At 38.8% G+C, this 27,570-nt stretch overlaps 1 protein-coding gene across 1 annotated transcript in view; it reads right to left on the bottom strand.

Annotated features, from left to right (window-relative positions):
• Window positions 1-27,570, bottom strand: part of LOC124804670 — a 221,407-nt gene that overhangs the window by 96,535 nt on the left and 97,302 nt on the right. Inside the window, exons 5-6 of the mRNA XM_047264912.1 lie at window positions 12,556-12,591; window positions 3,280-3,463 (exon numbers count right to left, since the gene is read on the bottom strand). Coding sequence (XP_047120868.1) covers window positions 3,280-3,463; window positions 12,556-12,591 — 220 coding nt within the window. The remainder of the gene's footprint in view (window positions 1-3,279; window positions 3,464-12,555; window positions 12,592-27,570) is intronic.

The raw sequence follows: 27,570 nt of genomic DNA, 5'->3' as shown, positions 1-27,570 counted from the left end.
GTCAGGTCAACTCGGAAAGGAAGATAAGCTGTTCAAAAACTTTCTTTCATGATGAAATCCATAAAAACCTTCAAATATTTGTCAACAGACTGTACACAATGGAGCTAATGGCATATTAATTTGGAACTCTCTTAAAAATGGTTCAAAGTGAGGAGCAACAGATTTAAAAGATGCCAATTTTGCCCCAAGAAATTTATCTTGAATTTGCTTTGAAACCGTGACTGGTCTCTGGCACTTTGTGATTCTGAACAACATCTATAACAAACACTGATGAATTCAGCAAGATAAAAATAACTCATTCTGCTACATTTACATTTTCCAACCATCTCACTGAGCAAAACTTAAGTGGGAATGTACAATAACCCGTAGAGTTAATGTAATCAGCTCTTCTTGCTGGCACATTCTTCAATAAATAATACAATGGTTGTAAAAACTCTACTATATTTCAATCAGTGTTTTTAAAAGCCAGCTTTAAAAGCATTATTTAGTGGTGTGTAAACCACAGTTACCAATGTTTAAAAGCACTGCACCCTGGAATTGTTTTAACATATTTGTTAACTCTCGCAATACCTTGAACCGCACCAATATAAAATTGTTAGGATAAGTGAAACATGAAATTTTGACCTCAGATGTGAGACTGTGACATTCACAGGGTTATATATACTTTGTAACAATCTTATTTCATTCATCTGGTCATTTTAGAACTCAATTTATTATACTGATTCAAATTCTGTCATTAATTTCATTTTGGATTTAGCAAGCAACTACACTGGTCTGTCTGTCACCAATTGATACTTCAACATAAAACATAAACAGTTCTCATTTTGTAATTCCAGAATTCCTTTCAGAAGAAGTGAAATTAGCTTTGTTTTAGGATTCATGGAATGACTCCATGCAAATGTTAGCAACTTTCTCCAACCAATAATTTTCATGATATAAGCAAATTTATAAAAAGCATTTTTATCAAACACATTTAATGAATATCAATACTAAAAGCCAAAAGCTGTGTAATTTTTTTGTTGCAAGGTGAGAGGAGCAAACTAATATGTAATTCATGATGTCAGCCTGCACATAAGCATGTTTACGAAAGTAATTTATAAATTTCCTGTTTCTAGTAAAGGATGACTTAGTCAATAATCGTTAAACAATATATAAGGAGTGGTGAATCAGCCATCGGAGTCTCAGTTTTTAGATGGTTTCTGTAAGCCATTTCCCCCCCCCCCCCCCCCCACAATAAATATGTAATTCTAAAAGAGAACATCACGTCAACCTGAATTTCTTGAAATTTCTCTTGGCTCTACCAAATCATTAGCTAGCTCAGGAAGCTGTAGCAAATTTTGCTGGGGCAGATACTTGCAAATTCTTTTACAGCCACTGCAGTAACAGAGACCACTGAGAAATGAAGACGAGTATTTGCTATTAATTGCTACACCATACAACAACCTCCAAGTTGATGTTCGGACCCTCCATTGATATTTGTACAACTTTCTTCACGTTTTCTTCATCCAAACCACTTTTTAGCTGACTTAAAAGGTCTTTGGTTGATGTGTATCCTCACAAAAACAGATGTTAAACTTCTCACAGAGACCTCGTTTTTCTCAGTATTCCAAAATCTGAGTATCAAATCCATTTGTTGCTTCTGAGTAATTCTATTTAAACTTCAATCATAGCATGTAATAACACAGTCACATTCTTTTACAGTTTCTGAAAAGATATCCCTAAAATATAGAGCAAGACCATGGACAATTGTGTATGTAACTTTGATATGCTGCAGCTGCAGTTGTAGTGCAATTTCACTGTCTGGAAACATCATTGTGAAAAGAGGAACAGTATCTGCTATGTTGCAAAAAGACATATGCTAAATCACAGTATTCAGGCACCATATGATTTCAGCTTTTGTTGGTTGCTTTTATAATAAAAACATTTTTAGAGAATTTCCCTTGCATGAACAATCAGACGTGGCATTTGATGAAAAAGATGTTGCATTGTACTTGTTACTTGGTCATCACTTTCCAGATGTAAAGACTCTTTGGCACAACTTGCTTCTTTTTTGACAAAACAAGAAACAGGTGAACATTTCTTTGAAAGTTCAGTTGCCAATTTATGTTTCTTCCCTTTTATATGACTTGTTAACACAACTGTACCTGTATTACTTAAGCTGCAGTAAGCAGCTTACAGTAAGCACAATATGTGTTGTGTTGTTGTTGTTGTTGTTGTTTTTTTTTTTTTTTTCCACCTAACCAAACTGAACATTCTTCATCAAGTACCATGATGGGCTGAAAGCACACCTGCCACCAGCAATCATCTGTGAAAGATGTGTTCTTATTATTTAGGTAATTAATTACAAAAATGGCATGATTAATCTTAGGAATGTAAACAATAAAAACACTGAATTCATGTACTGTGCATTAATAAAAGTTATATTATAACCTTAACCAAACAAGCATAAATAAATATTAAAAACCAAACTAAACTCCATCCAAACTCGGCCATGAAGGCCAAAGAGAGAGAGAGAGAGAGAGAGAGAGAGAGAGAGAGAAGCAGAAAAAACACTAATTGAAATTCAAAACTTACCATTCAATACACACTGAAAAGAAAATGGCAACAGGAAATAATGAAGCACAACTCACTAACATAAGTTTTGTCAGGTGGGGAAATTGTGCATCTTGTGACATCGCCTGGTTCAAAAAACTAACAGATGCCGGCCACACTGTGGAACAAATACTTTACTTCACTTGATGTCACCTGGTTGCGTGGCTTACATGCTTTTCATCTGCCACTCAGTGAAATACCTACATCTGTGTTAATGAGCTGCGCAATGCAAACTCTGTTTCTAACATTCACCATTAATAGCACAGTTCAAACATTTCAGCATATCTTATATGAGTTATGTACGACATTACAAAAGCACATCATTTATTAAAGCTACAAACCAAAAATTCCATAAATATGTGAAACATTCCTGATTTTCACAGAACTTTACTATCATCTGATATTTCCTGGTTTTTCCAGGTTGAGTAGCCACCCTGGTGCAAGTTTTCAGAGCCAGTGGCAACTTCTTCTGGCAGAAGGGTTGAAGTGGAAGGAAGAGGAATGAAGGAAAAGGACTGACAAGGGTTAGGAAATGGGAAGAGTTATAGGAAGTCACCCACAACCCTGGGTCAGGGGAGACTTACCGGATGGGATGAGAAGAAAAGACTTTCCTTCATTCTGAAGTTTACACTTCAAAAATGCTAAAAATGCTACAAACATGTATCTCAAAAAGTTGTTTTAACTTACTATGGTGTCAACTTCAGAGCAGGTAATAATCTCCAGCTTTGTAATGTTCTGACAATAGGTGGACAGAGCTTCAATTGCTTGCCTTTCAAATGGCAAGGCACATACACGTAGATGAGGCATCCTTTTTAAAATTTTATTCAGGTACTTTGGTGACTGAGTTCTCAGAAAGATGTCAGCTTTTGACCTGCATAATGGATTATAAGTACAAATGAAATAAAAACACGCACCATAAAGTTCACACATTCTTACTTATAACAAGTTAGAGAACACCAAAGATGGGCAAATTTGGCTTTATAATAAATTACTGCATAATAATAGCAGGGATATAAAGTAATTAAGTGCTGTAAAAATGTCATGGTTCATTACCTTGGCAACAGCCATACTTGTGAGCAAATAAGCATCTATGCATCTATCTATCTATCTATCTATCTATCTATCTATCAACTGAATTTCGAAAAAATTGGAAAATCTACTGTTAGTGACTGCTATGTGCTGTGCTAACTACTATGTAATATTGGCAAGTCAGATTATGTAACTTTAACCAAGGACTGTTGTTACTTTTTCTTTGCATTACAACATACGTTAACAATACACGCAACACACTGTTAGGTTCTAATATCAGTCATTGACAGCTCTAACCAGATGGGATTGCTTGAGAAAATATAGAAAATCCAAAGAAGTACAGCTTATTCCCTTGACAAGGGAACACTTTCCAACCCTCATCTCATGTCTTTCAACAGGCCTTAGTTTACTTTACTCTCTTTCCACATGATTACTGTAATCTTTTTCATAGCACCCTTTCCTCCTCTTTTCTGTGTGTAATCTACAAGGTGTGTAACAAAAGTAAGGCCTGATATGATGGAAAATACAGAATGAAACGGAACTTCACTGGTAACATAAATGTTGTCTCTGTGTGTGAGAAGCCAAAATTCCTCATTCTGTTGTTACTTTTTTGTTGTGCAGCAACAAGTTATACTGGCTGTGAAAGTCTTGATTGGAAATTAGTGATGAGGAGAAACAAAAGGTCTAATGAATGATGCAATTAAGAAACAGGGGAAAGAAAGTGGGGAAGTGTCATCAGAAGACAGCAAGAGAGGGGAAAAAATAAAATAAAGCGGCAATTGAGTAAATAAGTAAAAGTATACTACTGTGAAGAAAGGGTGGAGAGTTGCAGAGGCTAACTCAAGGAGACTGATGGGAACCTCCCTTTCTCCATGTGGTAGAAATTCATTATTTATTTTTAAAATTTTTCATTTCACTCACTTTTAATGATTTCATCAAAATGGTTCAAATGGCTATTCCTCTTTAAACTGTATTTACTTCCTGATAAGTCCCTATTTCCATCTGTGTGTGGAAGCTAGCACTGTACTTACCAATGTACTACCTACTATCTCCTACTCTCATTGATACCATTCCCTTCATATTGTCTCACCTTATCCTCTGGTGTGTCACTCTAAAGCTAGTGTCTGAGTTACATCTCCCCTTTCTATTTTCCTCCCTTAAGAAAGAATATACAGGGTGGCCCATTGATAGTGACCGGGCCAAATATCTCATGAAATAAGCATCAAATGAAAAAACTACAAAGAACGAAACTCGTCTAGCTTGAAGGTGGAAACCAGATGGCGCTGCCATAGATCAAACGGATATCAACTGTGTTTTTTTAAATAGGAACCACCATTTTTTTATTACATATTCATGTAGTACATAAAGAAATATGAATGTTTTAGTTGGACCACTTTTTTCACTTTGTAATAGATGGCGCTGTAATAGTCACATACGTATAAGTACGTGGTATCATGTAACATTCCACCAGTGCGGACGGTATTTGCTTCGTGATACATTACCCATGTTAAAATGGACTGTTTACCAAATGCAGAAAAGCTCGATATCATGTTGATGTATGGATACTGCGATCAAAATACCCAATGGGCATGAGCTATGTATGCTGCTCAGTTATCCTGGATGACATCATCCAAGTGTCCGGACCGTTCGCCGAATAGTTACATTATTTAAGCAAACAGGAAGTGTTCAGCCACATGTGAAACGCCAACCACAACATGCAACAATTGATGCTGTCGTGGCTAATCCGCACATCAGTAGCTGACAAATTGCACGAGAATCAGGAATCTCAAAAACGTCGGTGTTGAGAATGCTACATCAACATCGACTGCACCCTTATCATATTTCTATGCACCAGGAATCGCATAGTGACGACTTTGAACGTCGTGTACAGCTCTGCCACTAGGCACAAGAGAAATTACGGGATGATGACAGATTTTTTGCATGCATTCTATTTACCGACGAAGTGTCATTCACCAACAGCGGTAACGTAAACTGGCATAATATGCACTACTGGGCAACGGAAAATCCATGATGGCTGCGACAAGTGGAACACAGCAACCTTGGCGGGTTAATGTATGGTGTGGCATTATGGGAGGAAGAATAATTGGCACCCATTTTATTGACGGCAATCTAAATGGTGCAATGTACGCTGATTTCCTACGCAATGTTCTACCAATGTTACTACAAGATGTTTCACCGCATGACAGAATGGCAATGTACTTCCAACATGATGGATGTCTGGCACATAGCTCACGTGTGGTTGAAGCGGTATTGAGTAGCATATTTCATGACAGGTGGATTGGTCGTCTGACGTCCCCAGATTTCTTTCTGTGGGGAAAGTTGAAGGATATTTGCTACTGTGATCCACCGACAATGCCTGACAACATGCATCAGTGCATTGTCAATGCATGTGCGAACATTACGGAAAGCGAACTACTCGCTGTTGAGAGGAATGTCATTACACGTATTTCCAAATGCATTGAGGTTGATGGACATCATTTTGAGCATTTCTTGCATTTATGTGGTATTTACACGTAGTCACGCTGTAACAGCATGCGTTCTCAGAAATGATAAGTTCACAAAGGTACATGAATCACATTGGAACAACAGAAATATAATGTTCAAATGTACCTACATTCTGTATTTTAATTTGAAAAATTGTGAGCCATATGTTTGTGACTATTACAGCGCCATCTATCACAAAGCGAAAAAAGTGGTCCAACTAAAACATTCATATTTCTTTACGTACTACACGAATATGTATAAAAAATGGGGGTTCCTATTTAAAAAAACGAAGCTGATATCTGTTTGACCTATGGCAGCACCATCTAGTGGGCCAACCATAGCGCCATCTGGTTTCCCCCCTTCAAGCTAGACAAGTTTCGTGCTTTGTAGTTTTTTCGTTTGATGCTTATTTCGTGAGATATTTGGCCTGGTCACAATCAATGGACCATCCTGTATAAGTTCTGAAAACAATAATTACTATTTTATTAAGTGTTTCTACTGGGAACTGTGCCTCCTGAAAGTAAGTTACAGTCAGCCATCATGTCCTCTTGTAATTAATTACTCATCTATTCTTTCCTTGCTGTGAAAAGCTTCATAAAATTTATTGCTAGCGGTACAACATTTTTAATTTTTTTTAAATTCGTATTGTGATGGTCCAAAGACTTTTTTTTTTTGGACCTCACAGCTTCTGAATCACACTGTCTTGAATACATAACGATAAACTGGACACTGTTATAACTTTGTTTCTTGTGTCTTAATAATTGTTGAACATTTTATTGTTTAAATATATTAATGTGCAGGCAAATTGGCACAATAAAGTTGAGCATATGATCAGCAAGGTGTTGGAGAAAGTACACACAGTGCTTGGACCGACAGAGAACTGGTGCCAGCCTAAGAATAAACAAGATGTAACCTGGCTGCTAGGAATCAAGATTTTCAAGTTGAAATTACAATAATATTACAGAACAATGGAATTGCTGTTAATTTGCAAGAAATAGCATGTTGAGTTTGGGTAGAGCATTCTGAAGTAGATTCAGACAAAGTAATCACTACAATAATGGAGACTGTGTTAGTCGCTGAACACATAAGAATCCAACAGTTAACATAATATGTTCGTACAGTTTCAATGAAATTTGTAACTGTAGTAAAATCATATTGATTTGAAACTTCCTGGCAGATTAAAACTGTGTGCCCGACCGAGACTCGAACTCGGGACCTTCATATCAGCGCACACTCCGCTGCAGAGTGAAAATCTCATTCTGGAAACATCCCCCAGGCTGTGGCTAAGCCATGTCTCCGCTATATCCTTTCTTTCAGGAGTGCTAGTTCTGCAAGGTTCGCAGGAGAGCTTCTGTAAAGTTTGGAAGGTAGGAGACGAGATACTGGCAGAAGTGAAGCTGTGAGTACCGGGCGTGAGTCGTGCTTCGGTAGCTCAGATGGTAGAGCACTTGCCTGCGAAAGGCAAAGGTCCTGAGTTCGAGTCTCGGTCGGGCACACAGTTTTAATCTGCCAGGAAGTTTCATATCAGCGCACACTCCGCTGCAGAGTGAAAATCTCATTCTGGAAACATATTGATTTGATTTGTATCAGTCACTTTCAAATATGCAATGATAAACAGTGGTAGGCAAACCACTAATAATTGATGAATTCAGGGTTCGTAGTTCTAAGTGAGAAGTGAACATTATTCGAGTGAAGGCAATTTCCACGTAAAATAGCTCAGGAAGTATTAGAGTTGAACAAGGACTTCATAGCCCTCAATTGCTGGAATGTGGTACCATTAATGAAGCAAGCAAGGTAACTAATGCCTGTAGTGGTGTAGTAATTTTTTTTTACTAAGAAAGTGGTGATAACACATAGTAAATTTATTTCTAAATTCAAGGGCAGGCCCAGTGTATAGGAAGAGGAAATTTAACAAATGGTTCACATGATCAGTCACTGCAGAAAGAAACAAGAATACATGGTAGTTTCTTTACAGCTACCAAAATAAACCAAGTCCTATTAATCTGATTAGCCACTGCAGAAAGAAACAAGAATATATGGTATTTTCTTTACAGCTCCCAAATTAAACCAAGTCTTATTAATCTATTATATCTCAGATGGAATCGATGTAAAGATAACTATGGGATTCCTAAAACCTGAAATAAAAATAAATAAATAAAAATCGCAGATGGTGCTCAAGAGAAGATATTATGGAGAAGCTAATGAAGAGAAATTCCAATCATAATCTTGATCATGCTGAGCAGCACAGCTGACAATAATTTTAATGATTAATGAAAACAGTTTCAGCTGTATTATTACACATTTATTGTGCTACAAAATTCATAATTATTGTCAGCTGTGGTGCTCAACATAATCAAAATTACTTCCTGTTTGCCTGGCCAGGCAAAAGAAGCAGCCCTTGCGGTTCAACAGAGAAGACTATAACTGGAAACCTGAAGATGTTCTAAGAATATAGAGAATGCAGCAAAGCAAATGTTTATACTATTAAAAGGAGATATTGCTATTCACATTATAAAGGAGAAGTTGGGTCACAGACAGACACAACAAAAAGATTGCTTAACATGTGAGTTTTCAGTCAAAAGCATTCTTTTAAAGTAGGCAACACACACACACACACACACACACACACACACATGAACTCTGCCTTTGGCCACTGATGATGATGATGACGATGATGATGATTGGTTGGTGGGGCACTCAACTGCATGGTCACCAGTGTCCATACAAAGTCCCAATCTTTACACAGTCCAATCTAGCCACTTTCACAAATGATGATGATGAAATGATGAGAACACAAATACCCAGTCCCCAGGCAGAGAAAATCCCCAACCCATCTGGGAACTGAACCCGGGAAGACGATTTCTGGAGGCGACAACACTAGCCACTAGACCACGAGTTGTAGACTTTGGGCACCAAAGCTGGACAGTGAACAATTGCACATAATATGGGAGAAGAAATTTGGGTGGTGAGGAATAGGAAGAGGCCGGGGCAAAGATAGGGAGGAATAGCAGGTACGGGTGGGAGATTGTAAAGTGCTGCTTGGGGAAGCATACAGGGATGTGATCGAGACAGGGTGGGGCTGTTAGATGCAGTTGGGACATTAGACAATGGGGTAGAAAAGGAGAGAAGTAGAGGATGGGGAAAAAAAGACTGTGGGTGCTCCTCCCAACACCACACAGAATCCAGAGTCTAAACACAAAATCCTTAGTCCCACATAAGCATCAGTTCTTTTCAAAAGCTTCATCTTTTGCCCCACTCCAAAATTCAATCATGCTGGATTTGTTAAAGACCTCCTCTCCTTCTCCCAATCCATACTGTGGAAATATTTTTTTGCCACCAGCCCTATCAATCAGACTCAACCCTAAACCAATGTTGAATGCTGCCTCCTTCTTCAAAACATGATACATGCCCACTGCCTCCAAATCACCCTCTGTTAACATTCCAGAACTTCTTAACCTCAAAACTAGCCTCACCATCATTCCCCAAATCCCTCAACATGTGAACTAACCTTACATCTGCAGAAAGAACCACAGTCCACCACCTAAAAATTGATCCCTACCCTATATCCTACCTGCCGACAAAGGTTCCACCATGTGATTTTGAGCTGCAGCGATTACTTGGCAGAGGGACTCTCCCAGCTGTCAGATTTGTGCACCAACAAACTCTACCAGAAAATCCAACAGGATCTCCAGTTCCTCCTCAAATCCTTAGGCCCATCCTAGAACCTCTCCCCTCACTCCTGCCACTCCCCACACTCCTACCTTTTACATGCTTCCTAAAATCCATAAACCCAACCAACCAGCACGTCCTACTAAGATAATCTCTGGTCTTTTGGTGCCTTCCTGTTCCTTTATCATACAGCATCCTGCTCATCACTATTGCTACTGCCCCACTCTATATTAACATCACTAATTCCTGAGGCCTGGCTGCTATTGAGCACTACCTTCTCCAATGCCTCACTGACTACAAACCAACAACCCCCTTCTTTGTCACTGTGACTGACTAAATCCCCATTCATAATTACTTCATTGTTGAAGGTAACAAACAAATCTGTGGTACAGCAATTGGCACCCACATGTCACCATTCTATGCCAACCTATTCATGAGCCATCTAAAGGAATCCTTTCTAACCACCAAGAATCTCATACCCCTCCCCTGATTCAGATTCACTGATGACATCTCTGTGATCTGGAATGAAGATGAGGAAACCCTATCTATATTCCTCAACAAACTTCACAAGTTCCTCCTCAACCAATAGGCCACCTCCCCTGATGTTGACCTCCATCTCAAAGATGGCTTGTCCATATCAAACCAACCAACCACCAGAAACACCTCCACTTCGACAGCAGCCACCCACCCCTTACCGAGAAGTCCTTTCACACAGCCTAGCCACACCCAACTGTTGAATCTGTAGTGGCAAGTAGTTTCTCTCCAAATATACCAATGGTCTCACTGAGGCCTTCTCAGACTGAAATTATCCTCCCAATCTTGTACACAAAAAGACCTTCTGTCCCTTGTTTCTCCAGTCCCCTATCACCTCTCACATTCCCACTGTCCGACCACAAAGGAGCAATCCCCTCATGACTCAGTACTACCCAGGACTGAGGCAATAGAATGACGTTCTCTGTCGGGGTTTTTATTACTACTTGCTGTGCCCTGAAATGGGGAATATCCTACCCACCATCCTTCCCACCTCCCCATGGTGGTATTCCACTATCCACCAAAAGTACGCAATATCCTTGTACACCCCTATTCCACGCCTGCTCCCAACCCCTTGTCTCATGGCTCATATCCCTCCAACAGACCTAGATGCAAGACCTGTTCCATACATCCTCCCATCACCATCTACTCCAGTCTGGTCATAAGCATGACACATCCTTCAAAGTCAGGGCTACCTGTGAAAGCAGTCATGTGATTTACAAACTAAGCTGCAACCTCTGCACTGCTTTGCACGTAAGCAAGACAACCAACAGGCTGTTTGTCTGCATGAATGGCCACTGACAAACTGTGATCAAAAGATAGCTATACCACCCAACTGCTGAACTTGCTGCCCAATACAATGTAATTCACTTCAGTGACTGCTTCACAACTTGTATCATCTGGATCCTTCCTATCAACACCATCTTTTCTGAATTGCATAGATGGGAACTCTCCCTGCAACAGATCCCTATATTCCCGCAATCTCCCTGGTGTCAGCTGTTACCAGTTCCTCTCCTTCACGAACCTATACCCTTCCCCACTCCAGTGCTACACAGCCTTCTATTCCACCAGTGCACCCCGTAGTCTTTTTTCCCTCCTCTACTTCCCTCCTTTTCATGTGTGTGTTTTGCTTGTGAGAATGTGTGTGTGTTTTCTAGTTTAGAAAAAGCCTTTTGGCTGAAAGCTTGAATGTATAGCAGTATATTTGTTGTACTGTCTGCGACTCAAATGAGTAATGTGCATCAGTTATTACTATTTAGTTTTTCCAGTCGAACTCAGCATTCTTTTTTCCAAATTCACTCATCTCATATCAGATACAAAGAAGAATATCTCATCCATGTACAAAAACCTGACTGGATAACAATACACAAAATGGTAGCTAAAACTTGTCAACATGTGCAAAGAAACAGCTGAGTAATGTTGAAACTAAAAACTTAATTGGGAACTGAAGTCAAATTTCTGATTCTGAATGCAGTTTTCTTGCAGATGACTTACCCAAGCAAGCCTCACTCACATCTATTTATGGCCTAACTCACCACTAATTTTGCCCTTTTCTTCAGAAGTCCACAAAGATTTGCTAATCGGCCATGTTTGCATCTCTGGGGAGAAAAACTTGGTGGAAAGAATAAGTGAACTTTAACTAAAATTTAATTCATGGCTTTTTCAAATATTTTTACCAGTATTTTCACTGGACAGAATACATGTTACAATGTAGCATGCTGCACTAAGAGGCTCATTATGAATGCTCAACTTAAGAGTGCTTTATGGAAACTATGAAACTCACATCATGAATGTGTATAATATAAAAGGATGGTCAAATGCTCACATAGGTACAGTGTGCTTCAAAAGGATGCAAATTATAATTATTTGATTCCATATTAACCATATTTCCTTCTATTAAAAGATCAGGAGAGAACACCACTGTCATTTAAATGTTGTGCCATATTGACTCCTTTAATATTAAAGTATGTTTTTCTTTAAGAACATTTTTTCCTACTTCTGTGCATATTAATGCAATATACTTCTTTGTAGTATCACATAATATAGCCAGAGAAGTGCCACTGAGCTGGTGGGGAGACAGGAGAAAATGGAAAGGTTTATATTCCAAGCTGTCCCTGGCAGTGTTGGGGAGCTGTACAAGCTGAAGAAGAAGATGATGATTGTATTAATGCTTAAACAGGACTGTTGATAATGCAACAGACCACATATAATGAAAGTTTTTGTAATTACCAAGATGTGAGTGATGTTTCCACACTGCAGTACCTCCTGAAACATAAAATTAAATACTTCATTAATAAACTCATATCAAAAAAGGTATTGGTATTTCAGTTTATTGTTGAAAATGTTTAACTTATGGGCATTCAGGTCTGCCTATTACATATAAAACTAATATTTTTATTGTCGAACATGTTTTCACAATTTTGTGCCATTATCAATGGATACTTTCATTCAGGGCTGTAAAAAACAAAAATGTTTTACATAATAATTACTGGAGCAAAAGTCTGACCCAAAACATTGTATGTGTCCATTGTGATCATTACCTTACTTTCTAGACAGTTAGGTTCTGTAAGACAGTCTTCACAATGAGGCTGATCGGTGAGTTAGCAAATCAATTCAACTCTAAATGAAATTTTATTGTATAAAAGTATGTCATAAAGCTGTGAGTGTGCACCTATTTTATCTGTTTTTGTTGTCCTATTAGTATAATTCCACTACTGTGCCAAGCAGTATGTCATTGAATATTGTAGTGTTGTCATTTATAATTGCTCTCCTTCTGCTGTCGCCTCCTGCATGTGGTAGTTTTATTCTACAGTAAGTTTTAGATATAAGCTGAAGCCAGATTTTGATATTTTTAGTCTGTATTGTCAATTTTAGCCATGTGGGGGTTGTGGGCTGGAAGTAGTGAGCAAATATGCTATGTGAGCTATCACTTAAAAAATAGTTCACACACAATACAGAAGAGAGAGAGAGAGAGAGAGAGAGATAGTTCAAATGAGGTGACAGAACAAGCATAAAACATCTGAATATCAACAGTGACAAGACTAACAATAGGAATGTAAAAACTGTGTTTTGCAAAATTCAGTGCTTTAACTTTTGAATTTTGTTCATTTAAAACATGTACCATGTCTCTGAGTATTTCTGCGACAACTGAGCTCGTAGATGAAGACAGGATCCATGAGAAAAACCACACTATTTTACTTGCAAAATATTTCTGCATATTAGAATTACGTCCAAAAATAGTTATATGCTAACTCACTACCCAATTTCACAAAAAACAACATTTTGTTGCAGATGGTACACTGTAAAGCAATGTTAGGAAGGTCCTGCATATCCTAATGGTGTAGAAAATAAGTTAATAATCACAGGTACAACACATTTTTAAGTCAAATTATTGTTCCAATAATCATTGCGCAAAGCATTTTTGCGTCTACATATCTGAATAAAATCAACCAACCAATAATGGCATAAATGTGCCAAAACATGTTTGCACAATAAAAAGATTGGTTGTCTGACCTGAACTGCTATAATTTAGCCTGCAAACACAGCTTTAAAACCAAATGATGATGAAACTGATTAACATTTACAAACATATATACAAGGTGTGATCAAAAAGTATTGGAAGTTTTTAAGTTTTGTGAGCATTATAATCTGATTTATAATTTTTTTTAACCTGTTGGTATACAGGTTCCTGATGTACAATTGCATTTTCAGCTGTTTCAAATATTTACTTTATTGTTGACAGTTAAAATGGCTATACATGTTTTTGAGTGCTCAGCAAACTCTTACTTTTGAAAAGATGTATTAAAGAATTTGCATCAATTTTTTCTTGAAAAATGGAATAAAGTGCAGCACTGCATTTGAAATGTTGACTGTGGCTTCTGGCAATCTGCTATGAGTAAAAAAGAGTTTACGAGTGGTATAAACATTTCAAAGACAGTTGAGAAGATGTTGAACATGATAATTGCCTTGGACACCCTAACATATCAATTACTGATGACAATGTGGAAGAAGTAAAGAAAAGGTTTTGGAAAATTGTCAAATCATCATCAGAGAGGTTGCTGATGATAAGTGCATATCCTTTGGCTCATGCCAAGCAATTTTTTTGGATATTTTGGGAAAGAAACATATAGCAGCAAAGTTTGTTCCAAAATTGTTGAATTCTGACCAAAAATGACATCACATAGACATCACTCAGGAACTACTGAAAGAAGTCAATAATCCAGAACTTCTACAGAAGATTACAACAGATGATAAGACATTGGTCTGACATTGAAAACGAGCCCAATTGTCCCAGTGGAAACTGTGTGAAGAGCTAAGATGGAAGAAAATTCGACACATTCGATCACATGTGAAGGTTCTTCTCACTGTTTTCTTAGATTACAATGAGATAGTGTATCATGAGCTCCTGTCTTACAGTTGTATGGTCAATAAGGAATATTACCTGGAAGTTATGCATCATTTGCTCAAAAAAAATCCAAATAAAATGACCATAACTGTGGTAAAACTACTCATGGAAATTTCATCGTGATAATGCTCATGCTCAAACATCAGTAAAGTTTGTTCATGATGTTTTTGGCAAAATACGAAACAGTTTTGCTACCTCAGCCACCGTATTCATGGAGTATGCCCCTTTGCAACTTCTTTCTATTTCCAAGGTTGAAGAGAACCATGAAAGGATGTCGTTTTGCCACCATTGATGAGATAAAAACAGAAACGCTGAAGAAGCTGAACACCATAACAAGAAGTGAGTTCCAGAAAAGCTCTCAAGGCTGGAAAAAGTGCTGGCATAAGTGTGTTATATATGAGGGGGATTACTTTGAAGGGGACAAAGTTAATGTTGATGAATAAATAAATATTCTTTAAGAAAAACAAAAAAAATCTGTTACTTTTTTATCACAACTCATTATGTGCTGCCCTTCATGAAAGTAGAAACAAGCTAGTAGATTTTTATAAGTATTCAGCATGTACATATATCTAAGTAAAAGACAAGCAGTAAAGTTCCCAATAAGAATTATAGATCACAGTGATTTAGAAGCAAAAGTCACAGTAAATGTAACTGTCCATACTGGTCAAATGGTAGCAATAAAATATACTGACCAATTAGGTTTAAATAAGAAACAAAATGATAAATAATATTTTGAGAGAGCTCTGATGAAAAATGCTGGAGAGAGATTTACAAATATTTTAAAAAATTAACTCTTTATTAAACAAATTTCTATAGCATTTGAGACTTGTTTTCCCTAACAAATGAAGGTATAATTAACATGGGAGCAAGGGTAAGTAACTTACACCAGGAAGTGAGAGCTCTATCTAGTTCAAAGCACAGACTATAATAAATAATATTACTATTTTAAAATTAACTTGAATAAGCACAAACAATTTAATTTACTTTAATGACAATTATGAATGCAGTCTATAAAGGATTTATGGAAGAGTGTGAAGGAATTATGAATAAATCACCTGTCAGACAAACAGCAGATAATTTTTACACAGTAAATATCCCTTGAGGTGTATTTACACCTGTTCAATTTTCCATCTGCACTAGTTGCATGGGACTGTTATATGAAGAGGAGAGAAAGTGCACGTACCACTGCAAATTCAAGCATGCCTATGATTTGTGCACATGAGCCACCATGTGCAAGCACAGGGGTCTCCCTATCATAGGCAGGGAAACACGTCTGACAGTCATGGATCTGTTTGCATTTCTCTCCGTTTTGGTGCTTTGTTTTACTGTGTATCACCATTAAAAAGATTCAGTTTTTGGCATGCATTCCAATTTGTCTTTGTGCTAGGATTTTAGCCAAGCAATCAAATGAGAAACACATGGATTCTGAACAGTGTTATTGTGTATTTCCTTTTTTATGTCTGGTTACTTATGGATTATGTACAAGAGTGAAACTAAATTACTGTCTACATCTACAGTTACTCAAAAACAAGAACTACCTCGAAAGAACAGAGACAAACGTGAACAAAAAGAAAGGTTTTGTCCGTACTTCTGAGAGATATATCTTGAAGAAGAAGAATGATTCTTGGGCCTTTGATGTGTCAAAGCCATCCTGGTTCCTTTATGAGACACTTTGTTTCATTGATAGTTTTCACCGATGCAAGCAAATAAAAGGACACTGAACTATCTAGCAGAAACACACATCTATAAAGTACTTTTTATTTGTGCACAGAACAAGAGACCCTACATCTTGTATGTTGGAGATCCATATACTGCAGTAATTGCTTCCCTTTATGCATCACAAATTCCACCTCTCAACACACCCGACTTAGCCAGTGAACTGAATTCATCAGAGCAATATTAAAATGTCCAGGTGTTTCAAACTCTTTCTAATGTCTCAGTTTATGAGCCCTCCAAGTGAAGGAAAAATATGTATTAATAATATGCACTGAAAGACTTTACAAGGATGCTGCTTTGACAATCTCACTTTCTTCTTACGTTTTGTAACATGACTAAAATACATGTACTTTTACATTCTTGATCTGTTCATTGTAAATGTTAAGAATCTCCCAGTAAATCTTATAAATAATGTTAGATGGCCCTCAAGCTGCCCTTAAAAAGCAAATTAATGCTGCAGCCTTGCTGGTGCACATCACTAGCACACTCTGGCTGGCTCTTGATACACAAACCCACTGCCCACTGGCCAGCCACACAGGCACATTTAACCTGCAACTGTAGTTTGACCTCAGGAGTAGTATGCGTGTTTCTCTCTGGATGTTAATGGAATCAATCATGTACACAAGATCAGAAAGAGGCGCGCCCTTAAAGTGTGCCTCTACTTGCGTCTTGGGGGCAAGCACAGGTGCATAGCAAGTAGGCGCAGTGTGCAGAGGTGTAAATTCAGATTTAGACAAACCAGTTCAAGTTCATTTGATGCTGATATGTTTTCTTGCTGCTAAATTTTCAGCCCTACAGAAACAAAAAAGTAAGTACATGTGAACAAACGGTCAATTTTTATACAGTTATATCAAACTCCTGCCAGTCAGAAGAATGCCTGACTACCAGTACAGAAAGAGCAACAACTAAGGAAGTACTGACAAATAGCAAAAGAAAGATGCAACTACAAGTTTAGAATTTAAAACAGCAACCAGACCCAAGTATTGTTTGAAGAAAATCTGTAACTGCCATCTGATGCTGGATATGCAATAAATCCAAAATCAACAGTGGTTTGACTTAAATGGACTTTTTTAAACCATAATTGTGGCTAGTTGCTGTCTTAAATCATAAAGCTTACAACTGTCCTATAGCTATGTTTATCATAACCTCAATTTCTGGTAATGTAGCAGAAAGATACGAGTGTGCAGTTTTGAGGTTTCAAACCTTTTAACCAGGTTCTTTCATTGGATGGAAGAGGCAGACGACAAATGAAGTACACATGTACATTCTACAGAAGATAAGGAACGAGCTGATCCGTAAATGCACAGTGTCATAGAAAAATGAAAAGATAAAACCTTCTTGGGCTGTCAGCATGCCAAGCTGTCAAAATCCCACACAGTGTCAACCAAGTGCTCTTCTACCATTGTCAAGTAGTATCTGACTGCAGTGCCATTGATGGACATGCTAATACAGCCAGGCTGCCAGCTGTGACATCATTGATGCTCAAACCATCAGCAAATAGGGCAATGTTATGTCTTGTAACTGGTAAAGGCCAGATCCCATGCTACACTAACAAGGGAACCTCCCCATCGCACCCCCCTCAGATTTAGTTATAAGTTGGCACAGTGGATAGGCCTTGAAAAACTGAACACAGATCAATTGAGAAAAGAGGAAGAAGGTGTGTGGAACTATGAAAAAAATAAGCAAAATATACAAACTGAGTAGTCCATGTGCAAGATATGCAACATCAAGGATAGTGTGAGATCTAGAGCGCCGTGGTCCCGTGGTTAGCGTGAGCAGCTGCGGAACGAGAGGTCCTTGGTTCAAGTCTTCCCTCGAGTGAAAATTTTAATTTTTTATTTTCAGACAATTATCAAAGTTCAGGCAGTCACACATAATCAATTTCATTCTCCAAAATTCCAGGACATGTTCAGATTTGCTTGGACATAGGCAGGATTTGACGGTCTACATATGGAAAAATTTGAAAATGTTAAAAACATATGTTTTGACAGAGCACAGGGAAAACTGTGCGACTGTGAAACTGTTGCATTCATTTGTTGCAGTTTATGTGACAAACTCTAATGTTTTCATCACTTTTTTGGAGTGATTATCACATCCACAAGAAAACCTAAATCGGGCAAGGTAGAAGAATCTTTTTACCCATTCGCCAAGTGTACAAGTTAGGTGGGTCAACAACATATTCCTGTCATGTGACATACATGCCGTCACCAGTGTCATATAGAATATATCAGACGTGTTTTACCGTGGAGGAATCGGTTGACCTATGACCTTGCGATCAAATGTTTTCGGTTCCCATTGGAGAGGCACGTCCTTTCATCTACTAATCGCACAGTTTTGCGATGCGGTCGCAAAACACAGACACTAAACTTACTACAGTGAACAGAGACGTCAATGAACGAATGGAGAGATCATAACTTTGCGAAAATAAAGAGAGTAAACTTTTCACTCGAGGGAAGATTTGAACCAAGGACCTCTCGTTCAGCAGCTGCTCATGCTAACCACGGGACAAAGCCGCTCCTGAGCTCACACTATCCTTGATGTTGCCTATCTAGCGCATGGACTACTCAGTTTGTATATTTTGCTTATTTTTTTAATAGTTCCACACACCTTCTTCCTCTTTTCTCGATTGATCTGTGTTCAGTTTTTCAAGGCCTATCCACTGTGCCAACTTATAACTAAATCTGAGAGGGGTGCGATGGGGAGGTTCCCTTGTAAGTTTGAGAGTGTTTTCTGAGGTTTTAATTTCAACTGCTTCTTTTATTACTACACCTCACACACTGTTCGTTCTCGTAACAACATGTGTGTGTGTGTGTGTGTGTGTGTGTGTGTGTGTGTGTGTGTGTGTGTTTTTCAGTCTTTGTGTCTTCTACATTGTAAGTAAGTGTAGCCACAATTTCACTCTTGTTTTTGTGTCTGTCTACCACTACATCTCAACAGTTCAGTGCAGGTGTTACCTTTATTATTTATTTGTTTGTATACACCATGGGACTACCAGTATCATACTACTTTGGAATTGTTTTTTATCATTCTACAGTAGATTCCAAATTTGCAAGATGTCAGATATTGTTGGCATTTGGTATTTATTTATTTGTTTTATTTAGCAGCTTTGGATGTATATTTAAGGATCAGATCCAGGTACATATCTGCATCATAATCACATACGCTATTTATCATAGGTGTATCACTTTTACGTACAAAAACATCACTCATAATTATGCATTTGATCTATTGTACAATCTACCTATGCACATTTCAGTTCTATTGCACCATACAGAAGTACACATCTTGACTCTGCCACCAATATTCTGCCTATACACATTTTAATTCTGTTACAACATATGCCTACTTCCATGTTTTTATATTTAGCATGAATTCATTGTCTGAATAGAAAGACCTCTCTACAACAAATAATTTTATTATTTAAATTTCTCTTTCAAGCTGGTATTTGAATCAGTATTTTGAAGAAATGAACAAGTGCCAAAATATCTTCTTTTTTTAACACCAAACATATGTTAGCATGTGGATGCAGATTGTAAGCTACAAAAATAGAATGAAAATCACTAATGTGCCAGCTTAATTGAACATGGAAATATTTGTTAGTTTGAAGAAAGGAACCTATCCCAGTTTAGAGTTCATCCACCTTAAATGTAATGGTCACACTAACTGGGGGTGTTCGTGTCTGCTGTTCAGTTGCTTAAAACCTCATATCTGCAGTGCATCAGAGTATCGTTCTGAGTTTGTCTGACATCTGATTTTATATATTCTGCATCAAAGGTAAATAAATAGTAGTTATTGATATAGTAACTACACTAGATGTTTTGAAAGTGTGTTAATTTGGCATTGCTAATGTAATGTCATGTTTTTTGTTGCAGGCCTACATTTCAACTGGTTGATGAGTTTATTGCTACAATGTCTTCCTCCACCTCTGAAGGTGATATTGACTCAGCTACAGTAAAAAAGATGGAAGTTATTCATCATCCTGAAACATACACACTGATCAGCGCAAACATTATGATCACTGCCCACTACAACGTTTGATGCCGCCTGGTTGTGTTGCAGGCAGTTGACGCCATTATAGAAGTATGTAAGTGGAGCAGACACAGACAGGGGATAACCCAGCAAAGATATGGGCTGCAAATGGGGAAATCAATTGAGGCAGATTATTATTTCACAGAGCTTGTGAATCAGTATCTCACAAATAGCAAAGCTGGCCGAATGTTAACATGCTACTGTCATGAGCATCTATGGAAAAAGCTAAAAGGACACAAACTAGTACAAGGTGCTAAATAGTTGGACATCCACGACTCTTCGCAGAATGTGGGGTTCAGAAGCTTGTCTGCTCTGTAAAGTAGAATAGATGTTGATCTGTGGCATCTCTGCTGAAAGAGCACAACGCTGGTGCATGCACAAGTGTTTCGGAGCACACCATTCATTGTACATTGGTGAACATGGAGCCCTGCAGCAGACCACCCCTGTGCGTTCATATGTTGACCCAACGACACTGTCAATTGCAATTGCAGTGGGCATGGGACCATCAGGATTCAACAGTTAATCAATGGAAAAATGTCAGCTCTTCAGATGAATCACACTGTTACCACAATAGGTCGATGGTCATCTCCGCAAATTGAGGTTAACGGTGGCTCAAAACCTGCAGTGCACCACGGACGCAGGCTGGTGGGAGCAGTATTATGCTATGGGAGACATTCTCCTGCACTTGCAAGGGACCTATGGTGATAATCAAAGACACACTGACAGCTGCAAACCACCTGCATCCCTTCTTGCCTGATGTCTTTCCCCAAAGGCAATATCATCATCAGCCATATAATTGTCTGTGTCTCAGAGCCAGAATGCCGCTACAGTGGTTTGAGGAGCATATGGTATGGAGCCACTGGACGCATGGCTCAGCAGGCACACACCATTGGGTCTGCCATATCCCTCACATCTTTGGCCATTCTCTAACAGCTGACATTTCTCCATGTGGGAAAATTCATATTGTCTTCCAGGGCATATCAGCGTCTGATGGAAACCTGTAATACCATTGTGAACGTTAACATCCGTGAGGTGGTATCAGTATATGATACCACAAAAGATACACTGTCTGATGCCATGATTGTGTAGCTAAGGACAGACTGACACTTTCCATGAGGCTTTTCTGTAGACAGAAGGTGGGAGGGTAGTTGTCAGGTGCCAAAGTTCCGTCAAAATGTGTTACTAGCTGTTCAGCAATATTAGCATAGTCAGACTGGATTACACTGTCCAGAGAGAGACCAGAGATACCTGTTGTCATCAACAACTGGCCATAGCGTAGTCAGACTGGATTACACTGTCCAGAGAGGGACCAGAGATACCTGTTGTCATCAACAACTGGCCAGAAATACAATGCATTTTGATCAATCCATGTGAAGAAGGGGTCTGTGTCCTGATGGTAGTTACAAACTACTTGGAGCCTTTAGAAGGTTAGATGAGTGAGTGTCCTTCAAAGGATGGTGCTTATGTTGTTGAAGTGCACACCTTTGGTGTTTAATGACCATGGTGATTTCTTTCGTCCACCATGAGACTGGTTTCTGATAAGCAGATCCCACAGGAGTGGGGATTGCTGATTCTGATGTATGTAATTTTACTGTAGTTGTGCTGTGGAGGACAATACCAATTATCCCACACGGAGAAGTGCCAAGGAAGTGCCAGTCAGTATTGTTGAGGAACCAATGTGAAGGTAATCCATTTAGGTAGCGGTGTGCTAAGGACAACACGATTACAAAATGGTCACTAACAGGTAAGTCATCAGAAACTTTCCAGAAGGTAAATGGGAGAAAACTAAATATACAGGAGTGGGAGAACAGTTATTCAACAAAGAGTGGGGCATCTTGATGACCATTGTCCATGTCTCCCTGTGGAAAAACAAGCGCTGTATCATTTGAGTGATGCAGAGGTGAGGGAGTGTGCCAGGACTTACACCAGTTCACAGTTAGCAGTGCCATATCACCATGATGACACATCAATGCGCAGCACCCAAGTATTGCACCATACATTAAGATTGAAGTTAAAAGTCAAAGTTGCTTTTACAAACTTTGTCAGCATGTGCTTTAGTATATTAATGTTTAAACTGTCAAATCTCAGAGTTGCCTTTCGTCACCCCCCTAACCTCCGTAACATCCTTGTCAAACCCTACAATATTCCCAGACTACCTTCTCTACCCAGCGGTTCCTACCCCTGTAACCGACACCGCTGCAAAACCTGCCCCATGCATCCCCCCACAACCACCTACTCCAGCCCCGCTACTGGTAAAATGTACACAATTCAAGGCAGGGCCACGTGTGAAACTACACATGTCATTTATCAGCTGACATGCCTGCACTGCACAGCCTTTTACATCGGTATGACAACAACTAAACTGGCTGAGCGCATGAACGGACACAGACGAACTGTCCGCCTAGGAGATGTCCAATACCCAGTAGCAGAGCATGCCCTCCAACATAACTCTAGGGACCTAGGAACCTGCTACACCGTATGTGCCATTTGGCTTCTCACACCCAACACCAGTCCCTCTGAACTGCAGAGATGGGAACTTGCACTCCAACACATCCTTTCATCCCGCCATCCTCCTGGACTGAACCTACGTTAAACAACCTCACTCCCATTTACTCTTCAGTCTTCTCCTCTTTCCATTTCCTCTTTAGCCATTCACGCATCTTTTCATTCTACATAGTTGTGTTTATCTTTATACTATATACCTCTTTACTTCTGTATGCATCCTCTTTGGTTTGAAGCTGGCACAGTACTTACAGTAGAATATCTTTGGCTTCCCTCTGACAACCATGCCTCCACCCTTGCTACCCTCCCTGTTTTCCTTTCCCTGTTGTTTCATAACCTGGGTTGTGAGTAACTGAATCAACTTTCCCTTCTTCCCTTTCTTTCTCCTCCTCCCTGATGAAGGAACATTTGTTCTGAAAGCTAGGAATGTAAATTTTCGGTTCTGTTTTTTGTGTATCTATCGGCTGTACTGAGCTGAGGTAAGTACCGGCCAGCCCCTCTATCTCTTTGTTAGTATTTGTTTCACATCTTTATATGAGATTTTCCATTAATCATTTAAATCTCAGATTGATCAGATGAATATTTTCCCCTAAATACAATGTTTTAAGAAAAAGTAAGTGGCACTAAATAATAAAGCTAGGAACCCAAAAATTGGTCATAATGTGCAGATGTATGTCAAAATTAACTGGTACAAGTCTCAATGTGATTAAAGCAATATTTTGGTCAGAATCCATGTTTTTAAGAAAAATTGAAGGCACTAAATATTAGACTTAGAAATATGAAAATTTTTATGAAGCTTCAGTTCAACATAAAGATAGTAACTACATGACCCCATTGAGCTATCTCTAATAGTTTTTGAGTAATTTACTGAAAACTAAATTTGGAACAAAAACGTCCTTATTTGTAGTAGATTAAGTATCTGTTATATTAGTACTAGAAAGTTCTGATTACAGCACATGATGAAACCTATTAAATAATAAAGCTATAACAAGTTTCAAGGCCTGGATGTAAATAATAACAAATACAAGGTCTCTCTAAAGTTGTAATTCAGAGGTCACGTTCTAATACTGTCAGTTCCATTCTAAAAATTCTAGACTGCAAAGTTTAAATGCAGGCGAGCTAAAATTTTTTCTGTGATTTGAACCAACTTAACTACATTCATACAAAAATTACGAAAATTCAAAATTAATACACAACAGTTTTTGTGTGTCTGAAAAAGCGGCAGTTTAGAGGCTACTACCGGGGGCATAGAGCCAATGACAGCAGGTGTTCCCTTGGTCATCTGCTGCACCCATATATAAATACAGCTTGAGAGGCAACACTTGACTTCACTTCGCACCTAGCTACCGTACAGTCCACATCAGTGAAATGCAAATGCAGGAGAATGTGATACCTTGGATGACATCACAACTTGGCCACTACTAAACACGTGTTTTTAGTAATAATAGAAAGTGAACTTGGAGGACTGTACACTGACCTGGATTGTTTAGATTTGGGAAAAGACTTCACTTCACACCCTGCTACTGTATGATCCACGTCCGTCAAATGCCAGAGTATGCACTGCCTCGGATGACATCACAGACAGGTTGTTAATAAATGCGTATTTTCATTAATAATAGAAAGTGAACTCTTGAGGACTGTACACTATCCTGGATCACTTCTTGGAAGTGACTGTCAGTGTGCTACCTACATTGTTAACAAATCCGTGTGTCAAGTGGTGATACTTATTTTCCCATTCTGTGGTGAGCAATTATTTTGATTATCAGAAGTCAGGGCGAAAGACTATTTAATGGGAACTTACTGCAGAGGTCGCCTCTGAACTGCTCATAATGCTGTTTCGGATAGAGACATTTATTATTAGTCTTATCATCCGGGATATTACTATGTTGTGCGTGTGAAAGTTATCAAATATATCTATCAATCAGAGTTCAAAATCTTCATTTATAATCATGGTTCCTAGAGACCTCTGAGTAAAAAGAGTATAGAAATATTTCTTTCGGTAGGCTGGACAAGAATGTGGACTTGTAGACTGGAAACTATGGTCAGTACTTTCTGTATTGCTTTCTGGCTGACCACAGAAATAGTTTCCAGGCTCTCGTAAAAGACAGCGAACAGTATTTCCAATTTCCTACTACTTATGACTTCTTCTTCTTCTTCTTCTTCTTCTTCTTCTTTTGAATGGGCCAGTTAAGGACAACAAGTCAACTTTTCAGCCTGGAGAGGGGCTTGATGTCTGCTCAATAATCACGCATTCTCTGGCTAAGTTTTTCCTTTCTCTCCTTTGTCCAAAGGGTGCCGGTCTTTTTATGGGGTGATCTGCCCTGAAACCTCTTTTCTTTTAGTATCCTGAGCTGCTTTACTGCAACTTTCACTGAGTTTGCTATAAGTGCCAGATTATCTGTGAAAGCTAAATCCTTTTGTGTACCAGGTAAATACGATTCAGTATGTTTTGTACTTCTATTTCTTTTTGCCACTCTATGATCTCCTTTTCCAGTGCACAGTTGAAGAGAAGAGGTGAAATTCCATCTCCCTGTCTAACTCCTGTCTTTATCTCAAAGCTTCTAAAAGTGTTCCCCTGAACTTTACCCGTGATCTAGTGTTACACAGGGTCTTTTGGATAAGGCTGTGGGTTTTCTGGTCCAGGCCCATTTCCTACAAAATTCTCATAAGAGTATGTCTGTTGATTGAATCACATGCTTTCTTGAAGTCAACAAAAGTAACTATGTACTGTTTATTCGCTAGTTTAATTTGATTTAATACTGACTTCAAGTTAAGGATCTATTCAACACAAGAACATCCTTTTCTAAAACTGCCTGGATAATCTCCAAGTTTTGGGTCCTATTGAGGTTCAGCTCTGTTCAATAATGCCTTAGATAATATCTTATAGGTGACTGGTAACAATGAGATCCCTCTATAATTGTTGATGTCAGTCAAATCACACTTCTTGTGTAAGGGGTGGATCAGAGCAGATGTCCAGTCATCTGGTAAATTCTCAGTATCCCAAATGTTCCGTAGGATCTCAGTCAATTTGCTGAGCTTTGTCTCCAGGCTGCTTCCAAAGCTCTGCAACTATAGCATCTTCTCCCGGTGCATTGTTATTCTTCAGGGACTGAATGATGTTTTTCACTTCTTCTTCTGTTACTATTAATATTATTATTATTATTATTATTATTATTATTAAGCTGCTGTTCCACAACCCGTCATCAGGGCATGGGGCTACTAGGGTTTTGGGGGTTGAAGGAGGAGAAGACTACCATCCTTCAGGAGATATTGGTGAAATTGAATTCTTTCTTCTTTCGGAGATGGAGTGTGGAGTCGAAGTCCATAAAGCGGTATACATGTGTGTGGTGTGTGTGTGTGGAGGTGGGGGGGGGGGGGGGGGCATAGAGAGAGGCTCTTCTCCAATGTGAAAAAGCAGATTTGGATGGCCAACAGACGTTACCATTGAGGGTAAAGATGGAGCATTCTTTTTACTTTCTTATTGTTTGCGTAAAATTTACTGTCTTCACAATAGAACAGAGAGAGTCATACTTCTTTTTAGTTTCCTGGTATGTTAGAAGATGAAGGGTTTTATATTCTTGGATTTTGCATTCTTTCTTTAGCACTTGGCAAGTCAATGAAAGAGGAAAAGATGGTGCCAAGTTGAAAGCAGTATTATCATATTCCAGCCACCTACAGTGGAACATTTATGCGCCATGACAACATGACCAGAACACATGCACTTGAAACACCTCATGGGGAATGTAGCAAAAGGCTATATTCCATGTCATTATAATATTATTTGTATTTCCTTGTAGTGTGTCACCCTCTAAAGCCACAATGAATCCTCTAGTCCCTGGCCTGTTTTATTTTGGTCGCTGTTGGGTATGATGAACTAAGTTTGCTCCCTGTCTTTCTACGTTTGTGTGTAATTCTTCATCTTCTGAAATATGAGGTCACACTAAGAAATTATTCTTTGGATCATTTTAAGGCTCTTATAATAGGAACATCGGCAAATTTTTTGCAGGAGAGTAGTCCCTGCTATTGACCAGGGGACACTGTTTTGATCATTATAGACAGCCCCTTCAGATTTTATCTGCTAAGGCAACTGACCCCAACTTGTCTTCAATATATTCCATATGGAATAATGGTTCTGTAGCCAATAAAGATATAAAGATCTGTGATCTGTCCTGGCACTGACCAGAAACTGTGGTGAGTATCAGATGAGAGTGCTGGAATTGTGCAACCACCAGTATGAGATAGTTTAATACTTTTCATTGTGCTTTGTCCACCATTTTGCCACTCACATCAACTATGTGCTGCCACATGGGCACCATATCACTACAGCAATAGCTGCCTGGCATTGAAACTGTTGCCCAGAATACACTTGCCCCATGATACAATGAACTCACACTCTTAGAAATTCATGGAAATTTGCAGATTTTGTACCAATAGCACAATCCTTGCTTAGTCAGGAAGCCGCTACCATGTGGGTATCTGATTGCCCCCCTCCCCGCACCCTGCCCCTCATCCCTCCTCGCCCAACGACAGGCTGATGGCCACAATGGGTTTGGGTACATCAGACGTGCCATTCCCAAAAGATATTTAAGGTG

This window comes from Schistocerca piceifrons, chromosome 7, assembly GCF_021461385.2.
Source record: "Schistocerca piceifrons isolate TAMUIC-IGC-003096 chromosome 7, iqSchPice1.1, whole genome shotgun sequence".
Taxonomy (NCBI): Eukaryota; Metazoa; Arthropoda; class Insecta; order Orthoptera; family Acrididae; genus Schistocerca; species Schistocerca piceifrons.
This window is presented reverse-complemented; position numbering and strand designations above follow the sequence as displayed.